Below are 17,485 nucleotides of genomic sequence, written 5' to 3' on the forward strand. Positions count from 1 at the left end.
TGCACAAAGGTAATTTAACTAGCCTCAGATTCTGTGGAATAGAAAAGGTTTACAAACCTCCGAGAGGAGGTAATTTACAGCAGAAACTTTTTAATCGGGAAACGTATTGGATGTTCATGTTAGACACACGTATTCCCTATGGCCTTAATGCTAGACATGATTTAATAAAGCAATATTAATTTATGTTCAAGTAATGTTCAAGCAATGTCTCTTAAGGGTATTTCATATGTCAATCTGTCATTTCTATGATAATTTTAACCGGTGATTTTCCTTATTCTTTTCCCCTTTTTTTTTTTTTTTTTTTGCATTTTTAATTGTTTGTCCAATCAATGTCATGTGCACACTATATATACACTCACCGGCCACTTTATTAGGTACACCTGTCCAACTTCTTGTTAACACTTAATTTCTAATCAGCCAATCACATGGCGGCAACTCAATGCATTTAGGCATGTAGACATGGTCAAGACAATCTCCTGCAGTTCAAACCGAGCATCAGTATGGGGAAGAAAGGTGATTTGAGTGCCTTTGAACGTGGCATGGTTGTTGGTGCCAGAAGGGCTGGTCTGAGTATTTCAGAAACTGCTGATCTACTGGGATTTTCACGCACAACCATCTCTAGGGTTTACAGAGAATGGTCCGAAAAAGAAAAAAAATCCAGTGAGCGGCAGTTCTGTGGGCGGAAATGCCTTGTTGATGCCAGAGGTCAGAGGAGAATGGGCAGACTGGTTCGAGCTGATAGAAAGGCAACAGTGACTCAAATCGCCACCCGTTACAACCAAGGTAGGCCTAAGAGCATCTCTGAACGCACAGTGCGTCGAACTTTGAGGCAGATGGGCTACAGCAGCAGAAGACCACACCGGGTACCACTCCTTTCAGCTAAGAACAGGAAACTGAGGCTACAATTTGTACAAGCTCATCGAAATTGGACAGTAGAAGATTGGAAAAACGTTGCTTGGTCTGATGAGTCTCGATTTCTGCTGCGACATTCGGATGGTAGGGTCAGAATTTGGCGTAAACAACATGAAAGCATGGATCCATCCTGCCTTGTATGGAGCATCTTTGGGATGTGCAGCCGACAAATCTGCGGCAACTGTGTGATGCCATCATGTCAATATGGACCAAAATCTCTGAGGAATGCTTCCAGCACCTTGTTGAATCTATGCCACGAAGAATTGAGGCAGTTCTGAAGGCAAAAGGGGGTCCAACCCGTTACTAGCATGGTGTACCTAATAAAGTGGCCGGTGAGTGTATATGCTCTCAGGTAGATCATGAGTAAGACTTCATAGTTGAAACGCGTTGATCCTCCTCACTGGTGTGCCAGGTGTTTGCTATGTAAAGATTTTTCATTTTGAAGAACTATTTATCGGTTTAGTTGTCTAATAAAGTCTCACAAAGTTTGAACTGCCTCCACCTCCAGCTGGATCATTTATCTTTTTGTCTGAATATATACTGCTCTCGCTTCCCATGGACGTGGAGAGCAATGAATATTCATTCTCTTTAATAGCATGCACACGTGATCACCCGGCATCTGCAGGAAGCCGGTTGCTGCTACTACTGTGCCCGCTCTATTAAAGATCAATGAATTTCTCTTTAATAGCGGATACGCTGTTAGTTGCTGTCACTGGCTTCTGCAGCTTCTGGGCTCTGAAGTGTGTCCGCTACTTAAGGGAATGAAGTCCTGCAGCTGCAGGAAGCCGGTGACTGTGGCAAACATCGTGTCCGCTATTAAAGAGAAATGACTATTAACTGTTCTCCACTCCCATGGGCATGGAGAGCAGTGAATATTAATTTCTCTTTAGCAGCGGGCACAGGTGTTAGCCGCAGCAGCCATCTCTTGCCTCCTGTGACCCATTGCTCTGCCGATGCCACTACCCCACCTCCCCATCTGCCACAGGTACATCCAGACTATAAGGCTACTTTCACACTAGCGTCGTTTGGAATACGTCGCAATGCGTCGTTTAGGAGAAAAAACGCATCCTGCAAAGTTGTCTGCAGGATGCGTTTTTTCTCCATAGACTTACATTAGCGACGCATTGCGACGTATGGCCACACGTCGCATCTGTCATGCGACGGATGCGTCGTGTTTTGGCGGACCGTCGGCACAAAAAAACATTACATATAACGTTTTTTTGTGCGTCGTGTCCGCCATTTCCGACCGCGCATGCGCAGCCGGAACTCCGCCCCCTCCTCCCCAGACATTACAATGGGGCAGCGGATGCGTTGAAAAACTGCATTCGCTGCCTCCGTTGTGCTACTTAACACACTGTCCATCGGGCCGACGGTTTGCGACGGCCCGTACCAACGGACTAGTGTGAAAGTAGCCTAAGACGCACCTCCCATTTTCCTCCAAAAATTTGGAGGAAAAGGTGCGTCTTATAGTCCAAAAAATACAGTATATTACTGTCAAACAATCAAAAGGTCACACACTTTGTGAAGGGATATTGGATTCTTTTAGAGCATACAAGGGTCAAATTTATTAAAGATTTTAAGCTTTAATATAAAAATATACAGTGGTTACAAGAAATATATACACAAATATAGAAAACAGTTATAGAATAAAAAGGAATAAATAGCAGAAATATCTAAACATTTCAGTCTACAGTTATCTGTTTTCCGAAGGGAAGGAGAAGGGAATCAAGGAGCACAGCAGCCATTAGGCAACCCCCACATGTAAATACTTCTCGTGTCTCCCAGCTTTTTATAGTCCTGATCATAGGCTCATGATTCCAGGATGACCCGCATTGCCCCATTCAAAGATTGCAGTCTGTGAATGGACGATGAGCCAAGTTGTTGCATTTCAAGCCAAGTTGTTGCATTTCAAATACCCTGTGTTTCCCTGTCACTTCCTCTCTATATACAGACTGAAACTGTTAAACTGTAAAGCGCTGCGGAATATGTTGGCGCTATATAAATAAAGATTATTATTATTATTATTACAGACAATAGGAAATATTTCTTCTAATTACAAATATCTGCTAACTCTGTGAAGCTGCTATTTTTTACACCTCTACAACCTACCAGGAGATTCCCCATGGTCTCAAGTCCTGCATAAGAGCAGACAGATGCTATATCCTTTGTGTGGAGGCAATATGTGGATGTAGCCTTAACCATTTATTCTTCTGACATTAGTCTACCTTATAATTATATACTTCCTTCACAAATAGACAAACAGAACTTAATATTTGGTACGGAAACCTAGTTTCTTTTGCAATTACAGAGGTCAGACATTTCCTGTAGTTCTTGACCAAGTTTGCACACACTGCAGCAGGGATTTTGGCCCACTCCTCCACACAGATCTTTTAGCCTTCGGGGCTGTCGCTGGCATCATTGAGTTTCAGCTCCCTCCAAAGATTTTCTATTGGGTTTAGGTCTGGAGATTGGCTAGGCCACTCCAGGACCTTGAAGCCATGTGCACACGTTGTGGAAAGCGGTGCGGATTTTTCCGTACTGATTTTGGTAAATCCGCAGGTAAACCGCACTGCGGAATTACCACAATTTTTTTGCTGATTTTGTGCGGATTCCACCTGCGGTTTTACATCTGCAGATTCCTATTATGGAGCTAGTGTAAACCTCTGCGGAATCCGCACAAAGTGTTGACATGCTGAGGAATAAACAACGCTACCTTTCCGCGTGTTTTTTTCTGCAGCATGTGCACTGCGGATTTTGTTTTCCATAGGTTTACATGGTACTGTAACCTCAGGAAAAACTGCTGCCAATCCACTGCGGATCCGCAGCAAAATCCGCAACGTGTGCACATACACTGAAATGCTTCTTGTGGAACCACTTAGTTGCCCTAGGTGTGTGTTTTGGGTCATTGTCATGCTGTAAGACCCAACCACAACCCATTATCAATGCTCTTACTGAGGGAAGGAGATTGTTGGCCAAAATCTTGTTATACATGACCCCCATCCATCCTCCCTTCAATACAGTGCAGTCGTACTGTCCTCTTCGCAGAAAAGCACACTCAATGTATGATGTTTAATCCACCTTGCTTCTCGGTTGGGACTGTGTTCTTGGGGTTGTACTCATCCTCCCTCTTCCTCCAAACGCAGCGAAAGGAGTCGATATCAAAAAGTTCTATTTTGGTCTCATCTGACCACATGACCATCTCCCATGCCTCCTCTGGATCACCCAGATGGTCAATGGCAAACTTCAAATGGACCTGGACATGTGCAGGTATGAGCAAGGGGACCTGTGTGTCCTGCGGGATAATAATCCATGACAGCGTTGTGTGTTAGTAACGGTAATGTTTCAGAATGTGGTCCATGCTCTCTTCAGTTCATTGACCAGGTCCTCCCGTGTAGTTCTGGGTTGATTCCTGACCTTTCTCAGAATCATACTTACCCCACGAGGCAAGATCTTGCATGGAGCCATAGACTGATGAAGATTGATAATCATCAGCCCGGAAGCTGCGCATGGGACATACTTGGACGTTACAACATGGCTTTGATCCAAAACACAAGGGCAAGTCGACCTGTCATTGGCTACTGCAGAACAGAGTGAAGGTTCAGGAGTGGCTATTTCAGTCTCCTGACCTCAATATCATTGAGCCCCTCTGGGGAGATCTCAAGCGCACAGTTCATGCTAGACTACCAAGGAATTTACAGGAACTGGAGGCTTTTTTTCCAACAAGAGTGGGCAGCTTTACCATCTGAGAAAATAAAGAACCTCATCTACAATTACCACAAAAGACTTCAAGCTGTCATTGATGTTAGAGGGGGCAATACACAGTATTAAGAAATGGGGTATGTGAACTTTTGATCAGTGTCATTTGGATGTTTTGGGTTGTCATTATGATTTAAAAAGAGAAAACACAGTAGTTTGTCAATAAATGGCTTGTTATCATTCATATTCTCGGGAAAAAAAAGGCTAAGAAAGCAAAAATTCTGCCGAGGTATGTAAATTTTTGAGCACAACTGTAATTATACTGTATATGTACAGCCAGTATATCCCGGGCACCTCCTGTATATAATTGTGTGTTTTCTCTCTAGGAGATGCAGGAGTTTGGCCTCAGCGCAGTAAGTTGTGAGAGTTATATTTATTTTTTTCTTTTTATCATCAATGATTTGACTATTAGGCTATGATTCTCTGCGGATCCGCAGCGTTTTTTGCGGTGCAGAAACGCTGCAGATCCGCAATTGATTTACAGTACAATGTAAATCAATGAGAAAAAAAAAAAAAGCTGTGCCCACGTTGCGGAGAATCTGCTGCGGAAACGCTGCGGTTTAAAAGAAGTAGCATGTCACTTATTTTTTGCGGATCTGCAGCGTTTTTGTACCCATTCCATTATAGAAATCCGCAGGGGTAAAAAACACAGCACATCCGCAAAACACCACAGCAAAAACCCACAAAAAATGCTGCGGATCCGCACAAAAAACACGACAAACCCGTAGCTGCGTTTTCTGCCAGGAGAGGCAGAATCCGCACCAGAAATTCCTAAGCCTAATCCGCAACGTGTGCACATAGCCTTATAATTAAACGGAATGTCAGGATTTTCAATTTGATATTCACTATGATCCATTGATGATCTTTCTTCAGCTGCCCAGAACTGCAAGGATCTGCTGGATCAGGGTCAGTCTCTCACTGGGTGGTACACGGTCTATCCAGCAGGTGGCGCTCCTCTCACTGTACTGTGTGACATGGAGCGTGATGGAGGCGGCTGGACAGTGAGTTTCCCCCTGCAGTAATATTACTTATCTGTACCTGGGAAAGCTGAGTGACATATTGGACACACTTGTACTGAGTGAGGCTTTTCTCCTCGTAGGTGTTCCAGAGGCGCATGGACGGTTCTGTGGATTTTTTTAGGGACTGGAATGATTATAAGACGGGATTTGGCCATCAGAACAGTGAATTCTGGCTGGGAAACGACAACCTTCATCGTCTGACTTATTCCGGTAATGACGGAGTTCAGCGTCCTCTCTGGCTGGATCTTTGGAGCAGTGAAATAAGTAAAACTTTCCAAGGCAGAAGCTGCAAATGAAATATCAGGGTGTATCCCAATGTAATGTTACCATCTGTGGTTCCTTTTTAAGCGCAAATCCAGAATATGGGAGCGAGTTTTGGGCTCCACATTGTATAAAGGCTACAGAAGAACTGGAGAGGGTTGAAAAATGGGTGATTAAACATAAGTCCCCTGTCCTAACTCTCCGTCCTGGATACAGCAGGGCAGTCCCAAATTTGGGGAGCTTTCCCACTGTCACACACAGTATGTCGTAGCTTTAGCTATATACTTTTTGGGAAATAAGTCCAGTTAAGCACATACATATATATAGCAGGGCACTGACAGATCCCTATGGACAACCTTCAGGGCAGGGGACAGGCTCCGGCCATATAACTGGGCAGCGGAACTCTGCTAAGAAGCAGGCGTGAAGGTGAGTGGGGCCACTTTGGGGGACATTATACTGTGTGTGTAGGAATGTGCTTTGGGGTCATAGTACCGTGTAAAAGTCTGTACTAAGGGGCATCAAACTATCTGTGGGGTGGGGTAGTAACATCACACTGGGGAAGTGTACTTTGGGGGCATTATACTGTTCGGGCAGCACTGTGGGTTATCATACTTTGAGGGAGCTGTGAATGCATTAAACTGTGTGGAGGATTTGGGGAAATCATATTATGTGGGGACATTATACAGTGTGGGGGGAATCAATACTCATCCCTCCACAGACAGTGACGTCCCCCCTCAGACAGTATAATCCCCCTAAAGCACCCCCTTCCTCACAAAGTATTCTGCTCCCACACAGTATGATACTGCCACAGCACGCCAAACTGTTGATTTATTGATAGTGTATTTTTTACTCTTTTTTTTTTTAGCTCTGTTTATTTTTAATTTGCTTTATAATGTTTGTTTGCGGACCCCCTCTCTTTCCTCATCACACTTGTGTCCTTGCAGGGAAGTTTCATCTCCGGGTCGACTTCACAGACTTTTCGAATAATCACACTTTCGCCTTGTACCGTGATTTCAGCATATCCTCTGAGGAGCAAAACTACACGCTGAGTTCTGTCCAGTTCCTGGAGGGATCTGCAGGTTCGTGTCCACATATCGCCCCATAACGAATAAGGGCTGCCCACACACAGCTTTAATAGAGTCCAATATGGGCCCCGGGCATAGATCACAACGCAGATTGGCCATATGCTCCCACTACCATATTGGTATATAAGTTGGCAGATTGGCCATAAGGACACCAGGAAGGCTGCGGAGCCATAATGGCTGCAAGGTCTCCAACCCATGATGTCCCAGCAGTAGCTGACAAACCACAAGATGGACATTATTGCATTACAGAAATATATCTCATGTTCAATGGTAAGAGGGAAGGACAGAGCTAATTTTACATAAAACCAGTAGCATAACCTGGCTCAGTCTGTTATCCAAGATTCTCCTAGTAAAGCCCATTAATGTTCCCACACAGCGTATGTCCCGCACTTCTTTTCCGCTGCCTAGTCCTTGTAGGAACTTCTGTCTTTCCATAAACTGCACAGTGGAGGAAGGACCCGTCTGCTCCTGCTGCACCATTATACTCAGCTGGATAAAAAACGAATAAATCCGCATCTTGAGAAAGTACATGCAGCTTAAGTCAGGACATATCCCCGACTTTCCAGGACAGATTCACACATTTGAAATGGTAGGGAGGTATGCGAAAGAAACGCCATATTTTCCAATTACACATTGGTAAATGTTGTGATCAGAAGTGACCACTAGGGGGCGCTCTGCACACACGGTGATATGGTTGAGTTTATATCCCACTCATCGTTCCGGACTGCAGGAAAGTTGGGTGATTGACATCACTGCTCTGTCTAGAAGCCCACTGGGCAGGCTGGGAGTTATAGTTTTGCTGCCTTTGGGTCTCCCTGTGATAAGAGTATCTGTTTCTCTCGTTCAGGGGACTCTCTAGCCCACCATAGAAATAACAAATTTTCCACAAAAGACCGTGACAATGACAACGTGAAACATAACTGCGCCCAGTCGTACCGCGGAGGCTGGTGGTATAACGCCTGTCACGACTCAAACCTCAACGGCCTGTATCTGAGGGGAAACCACAGCAGCTACGCCAATGGGGTGAACTGGCTAAAAGGAAGAGGCCACCATTACTCCTACCAAGTGACGGAAATGAAAATCCGCCCTCAGCCCTGAGATCGGCACCCACAGGAAAGATTAAAGAAAGTTACAGATCTTTTTTATTATACAATTATCAGGATTTGTTTTTACTGATTAAAATTTATTTTTGCAAACTTTCTGACATTCTGGTTTAATGAATAGATCATAGATCAAGCGGCCATCTTTTACTGATCAGTGAATACATTTGTGATTCCAGGTCGGGGAGCAAAAGTTATACTGAAGTCACAACTTCTTAGTGTTCGGGAGGGCGACAGACCAGCAGAAGAGGGGCTTCCTGACTCCCTCTGACATTTCTGGCTCACCTGAAATCCTGGCACCACCTAGTGGTAGATAGAAATGATTACACCTGCTGCAGTAAGACCCTCACACTGATCTCCATTTATTGCTTTAATGGGTCGCACTCTGTGACCGAACATTAGCAACCACAAATTTGGGTAATACGTAAGAACTGCCCCATCCCTCCAAGTCACAATCACAAATTATACAGGGTATAATAAGACAAAATTTATTTATATATAGTGAAATCTCCTCCTCCCGCCCATTCCTTGATTAAGAGTCCAATGACCGCCATCGTCAGGCCACGAGACAGCTTGTACGGGAATGGTCAGAAAAGTACAAAACAGTTCAATAAATAGGTCTGTATCTGCATTATATATAACGACCTGGGGTCCGACTGTACATTATTTACAGAGCCCACGTAAGGCCTCAGAAGGAGTCCGGCAGCTCCGCCGTGGAGTCCAGGGTTTCTGCCACGTCCTCCAGTTCATCCAGAATCTCACAGAATGACGGTCGCTTAAATGCTTCCAGCTGGAAAAGGAATAAAGAGGGGCTAATCCTACAAAATACAGGAGCGGGGCTCGTTACAGTGTATCCAGCCCTTCCCCTGTGGCGCCAGGACATGATCAGGGCAGCTCGGCAGCCTGCAGATGTTAAGGGTTTCTATTCACCAACAGCAAGCAGAGGTCTTCAAAAACTCCAAAGAAAGAGTCACTTATTCTTCTACTATAAGCTACATACCGTTCTGATACATCTTCCCATGGGATCAGTTACTGGGATCCCTCTATGTTACAGGAATCATCAGGGGATTATATGAGCACTATATGGTGGCTGAAAACTACTCTCATATACCGCACACAGAAAGATGGGGGCGACACCTACCCGACAGCAGCTCGCAGCCACATCCAGCACCGGAGGAGGACAATCCCGCACCAGAGCTTGAAAGGCGGCTACATCCAAACCAAAGTCCTAAAAATGGAGGAAGAGTAAGAGGATACCACTATAATGAAGCTCAGTAACTACATCTGACGAGGGAGGGGTAGTCGTAAGAATCCCCCCATCTCCGTTTCCAGGGACAGAATATCATACATACCTGTGTCCTGGGTAGAATTTCAGGGTCGGCGGGAATCCGACCGAGTATTTCACAAAGGACAATGCCAAACGAGAAAACATCAACCTGAAAATAAGAAAAATAAAAAGTGATATTATAGCAGTTATTCCCTTGTGTATAGGGGCAGTATTATAGTAGATATATTCTTATACATAGGAGCAGTATTATAGTAGATATATTCTTGTACATAGGGGGCAGTATTATAGTAGTTATATTCTTATACATAGGGGGCAGTATTATAGTAGTTATAAGTTATATTCTTGCACATGATAGGAGGCAGTATTATAGTGGTTATATTCTTGCACATGATAGGAGGCAGTGTTATAGCGGTTATATTCTTGCACATGATAGGAGGCAGTATTATAGTAGTTATATTCTTGTACATAGGAGAAGTATTATAGTAGTTATATTCTTGTACATATGGGGCAGTATTATAGTAGATATATTCTTATTCATATGGGGCAGTATTATAGTAGATATATTCTTATACATAGGGGCAGTATTATAGTAGATATATTCTTATACATAGGGGCAGTATTATAGTAGTTATATCATTGTACATAGGAGCAGTATTATAGTAGTTATATTCTTGTACATAGGGTGCAGTATTATAGTAGTTATATTCTTGTACATAGGGTGCAGTATTATAGTAGTTATATTCTTGTACATAGGAGCAGTAATATAGTAGTCATATTCTTGTACATATGGGGCAGTATTATAGTAGTTATATTCTTGTACATAGGGGGCAGTATTATAGTAGTTATATTCTTGTACATAGGAGGCAGTATTATAGTAGTTATATTCTTGTACATATGGGGCAGTATTATGGTAGTTACAGGTGCATCTCACAAAATTAGAATATGATCAAAAAGTTAATTTATTTTAGTTCTTCAATACAAAAAGTGAAACTCCTATATTATATAGAGTCATTACAAACAGAGTGATCTATTTCAAGTGTTTATTTCTGTTAATGTTGATGATTATTGCTTACAGCCAATGAAAACCCAAAAGTCATTATCTCAGTAAATTAGAATACTTTATAACACCAGCTTGAAAAAAATGATTTTAAAATCTGAAATGTTGGTCTACTGAAATGTATGTTCAGTAAATGCACTCAATACTTGGTCGGGGCTCCTTTTGCATCAATTACTGCATCAATGCGGCGTGGCATGGAGGCGATCAGCCTGTGGCACTGCTGAGGTGTTATGGAAGCCCAGGTTGCTTTGATAGCAGCCTTCAGCTCGTCTGCATTGTTGGGTCTGGGGTCTCATTTTCTAAGGTCAGGCGAGTTTGCTGGCCAGTCAAGCACAGTGATGTTGTTGTTTGTAAACCAGGTATAGGTAAGCTTGTCGGCAGAGGGAAGCATGAAGTACTCTAAAATGTCCTGGTAGATTTTTGTGCTGACTTTGGTCTTGATAAAACACAGTGGACCTACACCAGCATATGATATGGCTCCCCAAACCATCACTGATTGTGGAAACTGCACACTAGACTTTCAAGTAGATTGGATTGTGTGCCTCTCTCAAGAAGAAGATGAGAGACACCAGACCCAACAAAGCAGACGAGCTGAAGGCTGCTATCAAAGCAACCTGGGCTTCTATAACACCTCAGCAGTGTCACAGGCTGATTGCCTCCATGTCACGATGCATTGATGCAGTAATTGATGCCAAAGAAGCCCCGACCAAGTATTGAGTGCATTTATTGAACATACATTTCAGTAGGCCAACATTTCGAATTTTAAAATTATTTTTTCAAGCTGGTGTTCTAAAGTATTCTAATTTACTGAGATAATGACTTTTGGTGTTTTTATTGGCTGTAAGCCATAATTATCATTAACAGAAATAAACAGTTGAAATAGATAACTCTGTTTGTATTGACTCGAAATAATATGAGTTTCACGTTATGTATTGAAGAACTGAAATAAATTAACTTTTGGATGATAGGGGGCAGTATTATAGTAGTTATATTCTTGTACAAGGGGGCAGTATTATAGTAGTTATATTCTTATACATAGGGGCAGTATTATAGTAATTATATTCTTGTACAGAGGGGCAGTATTATAGTAATTATATTCTTGTACATAGGGGCAGGATTATAGTAGTTATATTCTTGTACAAAGGAGGCAGTATTATAGTATTTATATTCTTGTACATAGGGGGGCAGTATTATAGTAGTTATATTCTTGTACATAGGGGCAGTATTATAGTAGTTATATTCTTGTACAAAGGAGGCAGTATTATAGTATTTATATTCTTATACATAGGGGGCAGTATTATAGCAGTTATATTCTTGTACATAGGGGCAGTATTATAGTAATTATATTCTTGTACATAGGGGGCAGTATTATAGTAGCTATATTCTTGTACATAGGGGGCAGTATTATAGTAGTTTTATTCTTGTATATAGGAGCAGTATTAGCTATATTCTTGTACATAGGGGCAATATTATAGTTATATTCTTGCACATAGGAGCAGTATTATAGTAGTTATATTCTTGTACATATGTACATAGGGGCAGTATTATAGTAGTTATATTTTTGTACATAGGGGCAGTATTATAGTAATTATATTCTTGTACATAGGGGCAGTATTATAGTAGTTATATTCTTGTACATAGGGGGCAGTATTATAGCAGTTATATTCTTGTACATAGGGGCAGTATTATAGTAATTATATTCTTGTACATAGGGGCAGTATTATAGTAGTTATATTCTTGTACATAGGGGTTACTCTGGAGCAGACGCGCTCCCTGCATCATCTTGCCGGTATGATATGCTCTTTGGGTATTATGCACTGGTCCTAATATTACTTACCATCTTGTTATCTTTACCTGGGGACTCTGCTTTACTATACTTTATGGTTATCACCATGTAGCGCATAGAATTTTCTGTGTGCCCTTTATTCCCAGGACATTATACCTAGCTCTTTGCTGTGGGGTGCATTGTCTGTCTCCATGTTCACATACACTGTGTTTGTGGCCTTTTTAACCCCTTCATGACCCAGCCTATTTTGGCCTTAATGACCTTGCCGTTTTTTGCAATTCTGACCAGTGTCCCTTTATGAGGTAATAACTCAGGAACGCTTCAACGGATCCTAGCGATTCTGAGATTGTTTTTTCGTGACATATTGGGCTTCATGTTAGTGGTAAATTTAGGTCGATAATTTTTTAGTTTATTTGTGAAAAAAACGGAAATTTGGTGAAAATTTTGAAAATTTCGCAATTTTCACATTTTGAATTTTTATTCTGTTAAACCAGAGAGTTATGTGACACAAAATAGTTAATAAATAACATTTCCCACATGTCTACTTTACATCAGCACAATTTTGGAAACAAATTTTTTTTTTGCTAGGAAGTTATAAGGGTTAAAATTTGACCAGTGATTTCTCATTTTTACAACAAAATTTACAAAACCATTTTTTTTAGGGACCACCTCACATTTGAAGTCAGTTTGAGGGTTCTATATGGCTGAAAATACCCAAAAGTGACACCATTCTAAAAACTGCACCCCTCAAGGTACTCAAAACCACATTCAAGAAGTTTATTAACCCTTCAGGTGTTTCACAGCAGCAGAAGCAACATGGAAGGAAAAAATGAACATTTAACTTTTTAGTCACAAAAATGATCTTTTAGCGAATTTTTTTTTATTTTCCCAAGGGTAAAAGGAGAAACTGGACCACGAACGTTGTTGTCCAATTTGTCCTGAGTACGCTGATACCTCATATGTGGGGGTAAACCACTGTTTGAGCGCACGGCAGGGCTCGGAAGGGAAGGAGCGCCATTTGACTTTTTCAATGAAAAATTGGCTCCAATCTTTAGTGGACACCATGTCGCGTTTGGAGAGCCCCCGTGTGCCTAAACATTGGAGCTCCCCCACAAGTGACCCCATTTTGGAAACTAGACCCCCCAAGGAACTTATCTAGAAGCATAGTGAGCACTTTAAACCCTCAGGTGCTTCACAAATTGATCCGTAAAAATGAAAAAGTACTTTTTTTTCACACAAAATTTCTTTTAGCCTCAATTTTTTCATTTTCACATGGGCAACAGGATAAAATGGATCCTAAAATTTGTTGCACAATTTCTCCTGAGTACACTGATACCTTACATGTGGGGGTAAACCACTGTTTGGGCACATGGTAAGGCTCGGAAGGGACGGAGCGCCATTTGACTTTTTGAATGAAAAATTATCTCCATCGCTAGCGGACACCATGTCACGTTTGGAGAACCCCTGTGTGCCTAAACATTGGAGCTCCCCCACAAGTGACCCCATTTTGGAAACTAGACCCCCCCAAGGAACTTATCTAGAAGCATAGTGAGCACTTTAAGCTATCAGGTGCTTCACAAATTGATCCGTAAAAATGAAAAAGTACTTTTTTTTCACACAAAATTTCTTTTAGCCTCAATTTTTTCATTTTCACATGGGCAACAGGATAAAATAGATCCTAAAATTTGTTGGGCAATTTCTCCTGAGTACGCCGATACCTCATATGTGGGGGTAAACCACTGTTTGGGTGCACGGCAAGGCTCAGAATGGGAGGCGTGCCATTTGACTTTTTGAATGGAAAGTTAGCTCCAATCGTTAGCGGACACCATGTCGCGTTTGGAGAGCCCCTGTGTGCCTAAACATTGGAGCTCCCCTACAAGTGAGCCCATTTTGGAAACTAGACCCCCCAAGGAACTTATCTGGAAGCATAGTGAGCACTTATAACCCCCAGGTGCTTCACAGAAGTTTATAACGCAGAGCCGTGAAAATAAAAAATAATTTTTCTTTCCTCAAAAATGATTTTTAGCCCAGAATTTTTTATTTTCCCAAGGGTAATGGGAGAAATTGGACCCCAAATGTTGTTGTCCACTTTGTCCTGAGTACAATGACACCCCATATGTGGGGGTAAACCACTGTTTGGGCGCACGGCAGGGCTCGGAAGGGAAGGCACGCCATTTGGCTTTTTGAATGGAAAATTAGATCCAATCATTAGCGGACACCATGTCGCGTTTGGAGAGCCCCTGTGTGCCTAAACATTGGAGCTCCCGCACAAGTGACCCCATTTTGGAAACTAGACCTCCCAAGGAACTTATCTAGATGTGTGGTGAGCACTTTGAACCCCCAAGTGCTTCACAGAAGTTTATAACGCAGAGCCAAGAAAATAAAAAATAATTTTTCTTTTCTCAAAAATGATTTTTTAGCCCACAATTTTCTATTTTCCCAAGGGTAACAGGAGAAATTGGACCCCAAATGTTGTTGTCCAGTTTCTCCTGAGTACGCCGATACCCCATATGTGGGGGTAAACCACTGTTTTGGCACACGTCGGGGTTAGGAAGGGAAGTAGTGATGTTTTGAAATGCAGACTTTGATGGAATGCTCTGCGGGTGTCAGGTTGCGTTTGCAGAGCCCCTGATGTGCCTAAACAGTAGGAACTCCCCACAAGTGACTCCATTTTGGAAACTAGACCCCCAAGGGAACTTATCTAGATGTGTGGTGAGCACTTTGAACCCCCAAGTGCTTCACAGAAGTTTATAACGCAGAGCCGTGAAAATAATAAATGTTTCCTTTCCTCAAAAATATTTTTTTAGCCCAGAATTTTTTATTTTTGCAAGGGTAACAGGAGAAATTTGACCCCAAAAGTTGTTGTCCAGTTTCTCCTGAGTACGCTGATACCCCATATGTGGGGGTAAACCACTGTTTGGGCACATGCCGGGGCTTGGAAGGGAAGTAGTGACGTTTTGGAATGCAGACTTTGATGGAATGGTCTGCGGGCGTCACATTGCATTTGCAGAGCCCCTGATGGTCCTAAACAGTAGAAACACCCCACAAGTGACCCCATTTTGGAAACTAGACCCCCCAAGGAACTTATCTAGATGTGTGGTGAGCACTTTCAACCCCCAAGTGCTTCACAGAAGTTTATAACGCAGAGCCGTGAAAATAAAAAATAATTGTTCTTTCCTCAAAAATTATGTTTTAGCAAGTAATTTTTTATTTTTGCAAGGGTAACAGGAGAAATTGGACCCCAACAGTTGTTGCCCAGTTTGTCCTGAGTACGCTGGTACCCCATATGTGGGGGTAAACCACTGTTTGGGCGCACGTCGGGGCTTGGAAGGGAGGGAGCACCATTTGACTTTTTGAACGCAAGATTGGCTGGAATCAATGGTGGCGCCATGTTGCGTTTGGAGACCCCTGATGTGCCTAAACAGTGGAAACCCCTCAATTCTAACTTCAACACTAACCCCAACACACCCCTAATCCTAATCCCAACTGTAGCCATAACCCTAATCACAACCCTAACCCCAACACACCCCTAACCACAACCCTAACCCCAACACACCCGTAACCCTAATTCCAACCCAAACCCTAATCCTAACCCTAATCCCAACCCTAACCCTAATCCCAACCCTAACCACAACTGTAACGCCAACACACCCCTAACCCTATCCGTAACCCTAACCACAAGCCTAATCTTAACCCTATTTCCAACCCTAGCCCTAATTCCAACCCTAACTCTTATTCCAACCCTAACCCTAAGGCTATGTGCCCACGTTGCGGATTCGTGTGAGATTTTTCCACACGATTTTTGAAAAATCTGCAGGTAAAAGGCACTGCGTTTTACCTGCGGATTTACAGCGGATTTCCAGTGTTTTTTTGTGCGGATTTCACCTGCGGATTCCTATTGAGGAACAGGTGTAAAACGCTGCGGAATCCGCACAAAGAATTGACATGCTGCGGAAAATACAACGCAGCGTTTCTGCACGGAATTTTCCGCACCATGGGCACAGCGGATTTGGTTTTCCATAGGTGTACATGGTACTGTAAACCTGATGGAAAACTGCTACGAATTCGCAGCGGCCAATCCGCTGCGGATCCGCGGCCAATCCGCTGCGGATCCACGGCCAATCCGCTGCGGATCCGCGGCCAATCCGCTGCGGATCCACTGCGGATCCGCAGCCAAATCCGCACTGTGTGCACATGCCATAACCCTAACCCTACCCCTAACCCTACCCCTAACCCTACCCGTAACCCTAACCCTAACCCTACCCCTAACCCTACCCCTAACCCTAACTCTAGTTCTAACCCTAACCCTAGTTCTAACCCTAACCCTAGTGGAAAAAGAAAAAAAAAATATTTTCTTTATTTTATTATTGTCCCTACCTATGGGGGTGATAAAGGGGGGGGGTTAATTTATTATTTTTTTATTTTGATCGCTGTGATAGAACCTATCACAGCGATCAAAATGTACTTTTAACGAATCTGCCGACTGGCAGATTCGGCGGGCGCACTGAGCATGCGCACGCCATTTTGGAAGATGGCGGCGCCCAGCGAGGAGGCGGACGGACTCCGGGAGCCTCGGTGAGTATAAGGGGGGGGAGATCGGGGCACGGGGGGGGCGTCGGAGAACAGGGGGGTGGCATAGCAGCACGGGGGGAGCGGGCAGGAGCACGGGGCAGCGGAGCACAGGACCGAGGGGAGCGGAGCACAGATCGGTCGCTTGGGGGGGGCGATCGGTGGGGTGGTGGGGGGGGGGTCACATTAGTGTTTCCAGCCATGGCCGATGATATTGCAGCATCGGCCATGGCTGGATTGTAATATTTCACCAGTTTTTCAGGTGAAATATTACAAATCGCTCTGATTGGCAGTTTCACTTTCAACAGCCAATCAGAGCGATCGTAGCCACGGGGGGGTGAAGCCACCCCCCCTGGGCTGAAGCACCACTCCCCCTGTCTCTGCAGATCGGGTGAAATCGGAGTTAACCCCTTCACCCGATCTGCAGGGACGCGATCATTCCATGACGCCACATAGGCGTCATGGGTCGGATTGGCACGGGTTTTCATGACGCCTACGTGGCGTCATGGGTCGGGAAGGGGTTAACCACTGCCACTTTTGTATTCCTTGTAATGTTATTAATTTCCATATTCAATAAAGATTTTTCTTATTATATGGTGGACTTATTTGCATCAGTTTCTAGTAGATTTTGTTGTACATAGGGGGCAGTATT

The 17,485-nt window shown here is 43.3% G+C and overlaps 2 protein-coding genes across 7 annotated transcripts in view; one reads left to right on the plus strand and one right to left on the minus strand.

Moving 5' to 3' along the window:
* The window catches only part of LOC143805363 (ficolin-1-A-like), a 42,660-nt gene extending 34,426 nt beyond the window's left edge, over positions 1 to 8,234 (plus strand). For both annotated transcript variants that reach the window (XM_077284611.1, XM_077284612.1), the window contains 5 exons: positions 4,995 to 5,021; positions 5,542 to 5,669; positions 5,768 to 5,897; positions 6,893 to 7,027; positions 7,881 to 8,234. In XM_077284611.1, the coding sequence (XP_077140726.1) occupies positions 4,995 to 5,021; positions 5,542 to 5,669; positions 5,768 to 5,897; positions 6,893 to 7,027; positions 7,881 to 8,131 (671 nt within the window). In that variant the 3' untranslated portion in view covers positions 8,132 to 8,234. The remainder of the gene's footprint in view (positions 1 to 4,994; positions 5,022 to 5,541; positions 5,670 to 5,767; positions 5,898 to 6,892; positions 7,028 to 7,880) is intronic.
* A 240-nt stretch (positions 8,235 to 8,474) lies between these two features.
* The window catches only part of LOC143805362 (dual specificity testis-specific protein kinase 1-like), a 58,566-nt gene continuing 49,555 nt past the window's right edge, over positions 8,475 to 17,485 (minus strand). For all 5 annotated transcript variants that reach the window (XM_077284607.1, XM_077284606.1, XM_077284608.1 and 2 more), the window contains 3 exons: positions 9,486 to 9,569; positions 9,275 to 9,361; positions 8,475 to 8,923 (listed from right to left, as the gene is read on the minus strand). In XM_077284607.1, the coding sequence (XP_077140722.1) occupies positions 8,822 to 8,923; positions 9,275 to 9,361; positions 9,486 to 9,569 (273 nt within the window). In that variant the 3' untranslated portion in view covers positions 8,475 to 8,821. The remainder of the gene's footprint in view (positions 8,924 to 9,274; positions 9,362 to 9,485; positions 9,570 to 17,485) is intronic.

The sequence above is a fragment of the Ranitomeya variabilis genome, chromosome 2 (assembly GCF_051348905.1).
Source record: "Ranitomeya variabilis isolate aRanVar5 chromosome 2, aRanVar5.hap1, whole genome shotgun sequence".
NCBI lineage: Eukaryota > Metazoa > Chordata > Amphibia > Anura > Dendrobatidae > Ranitomeya > Ranitomeya variabilis.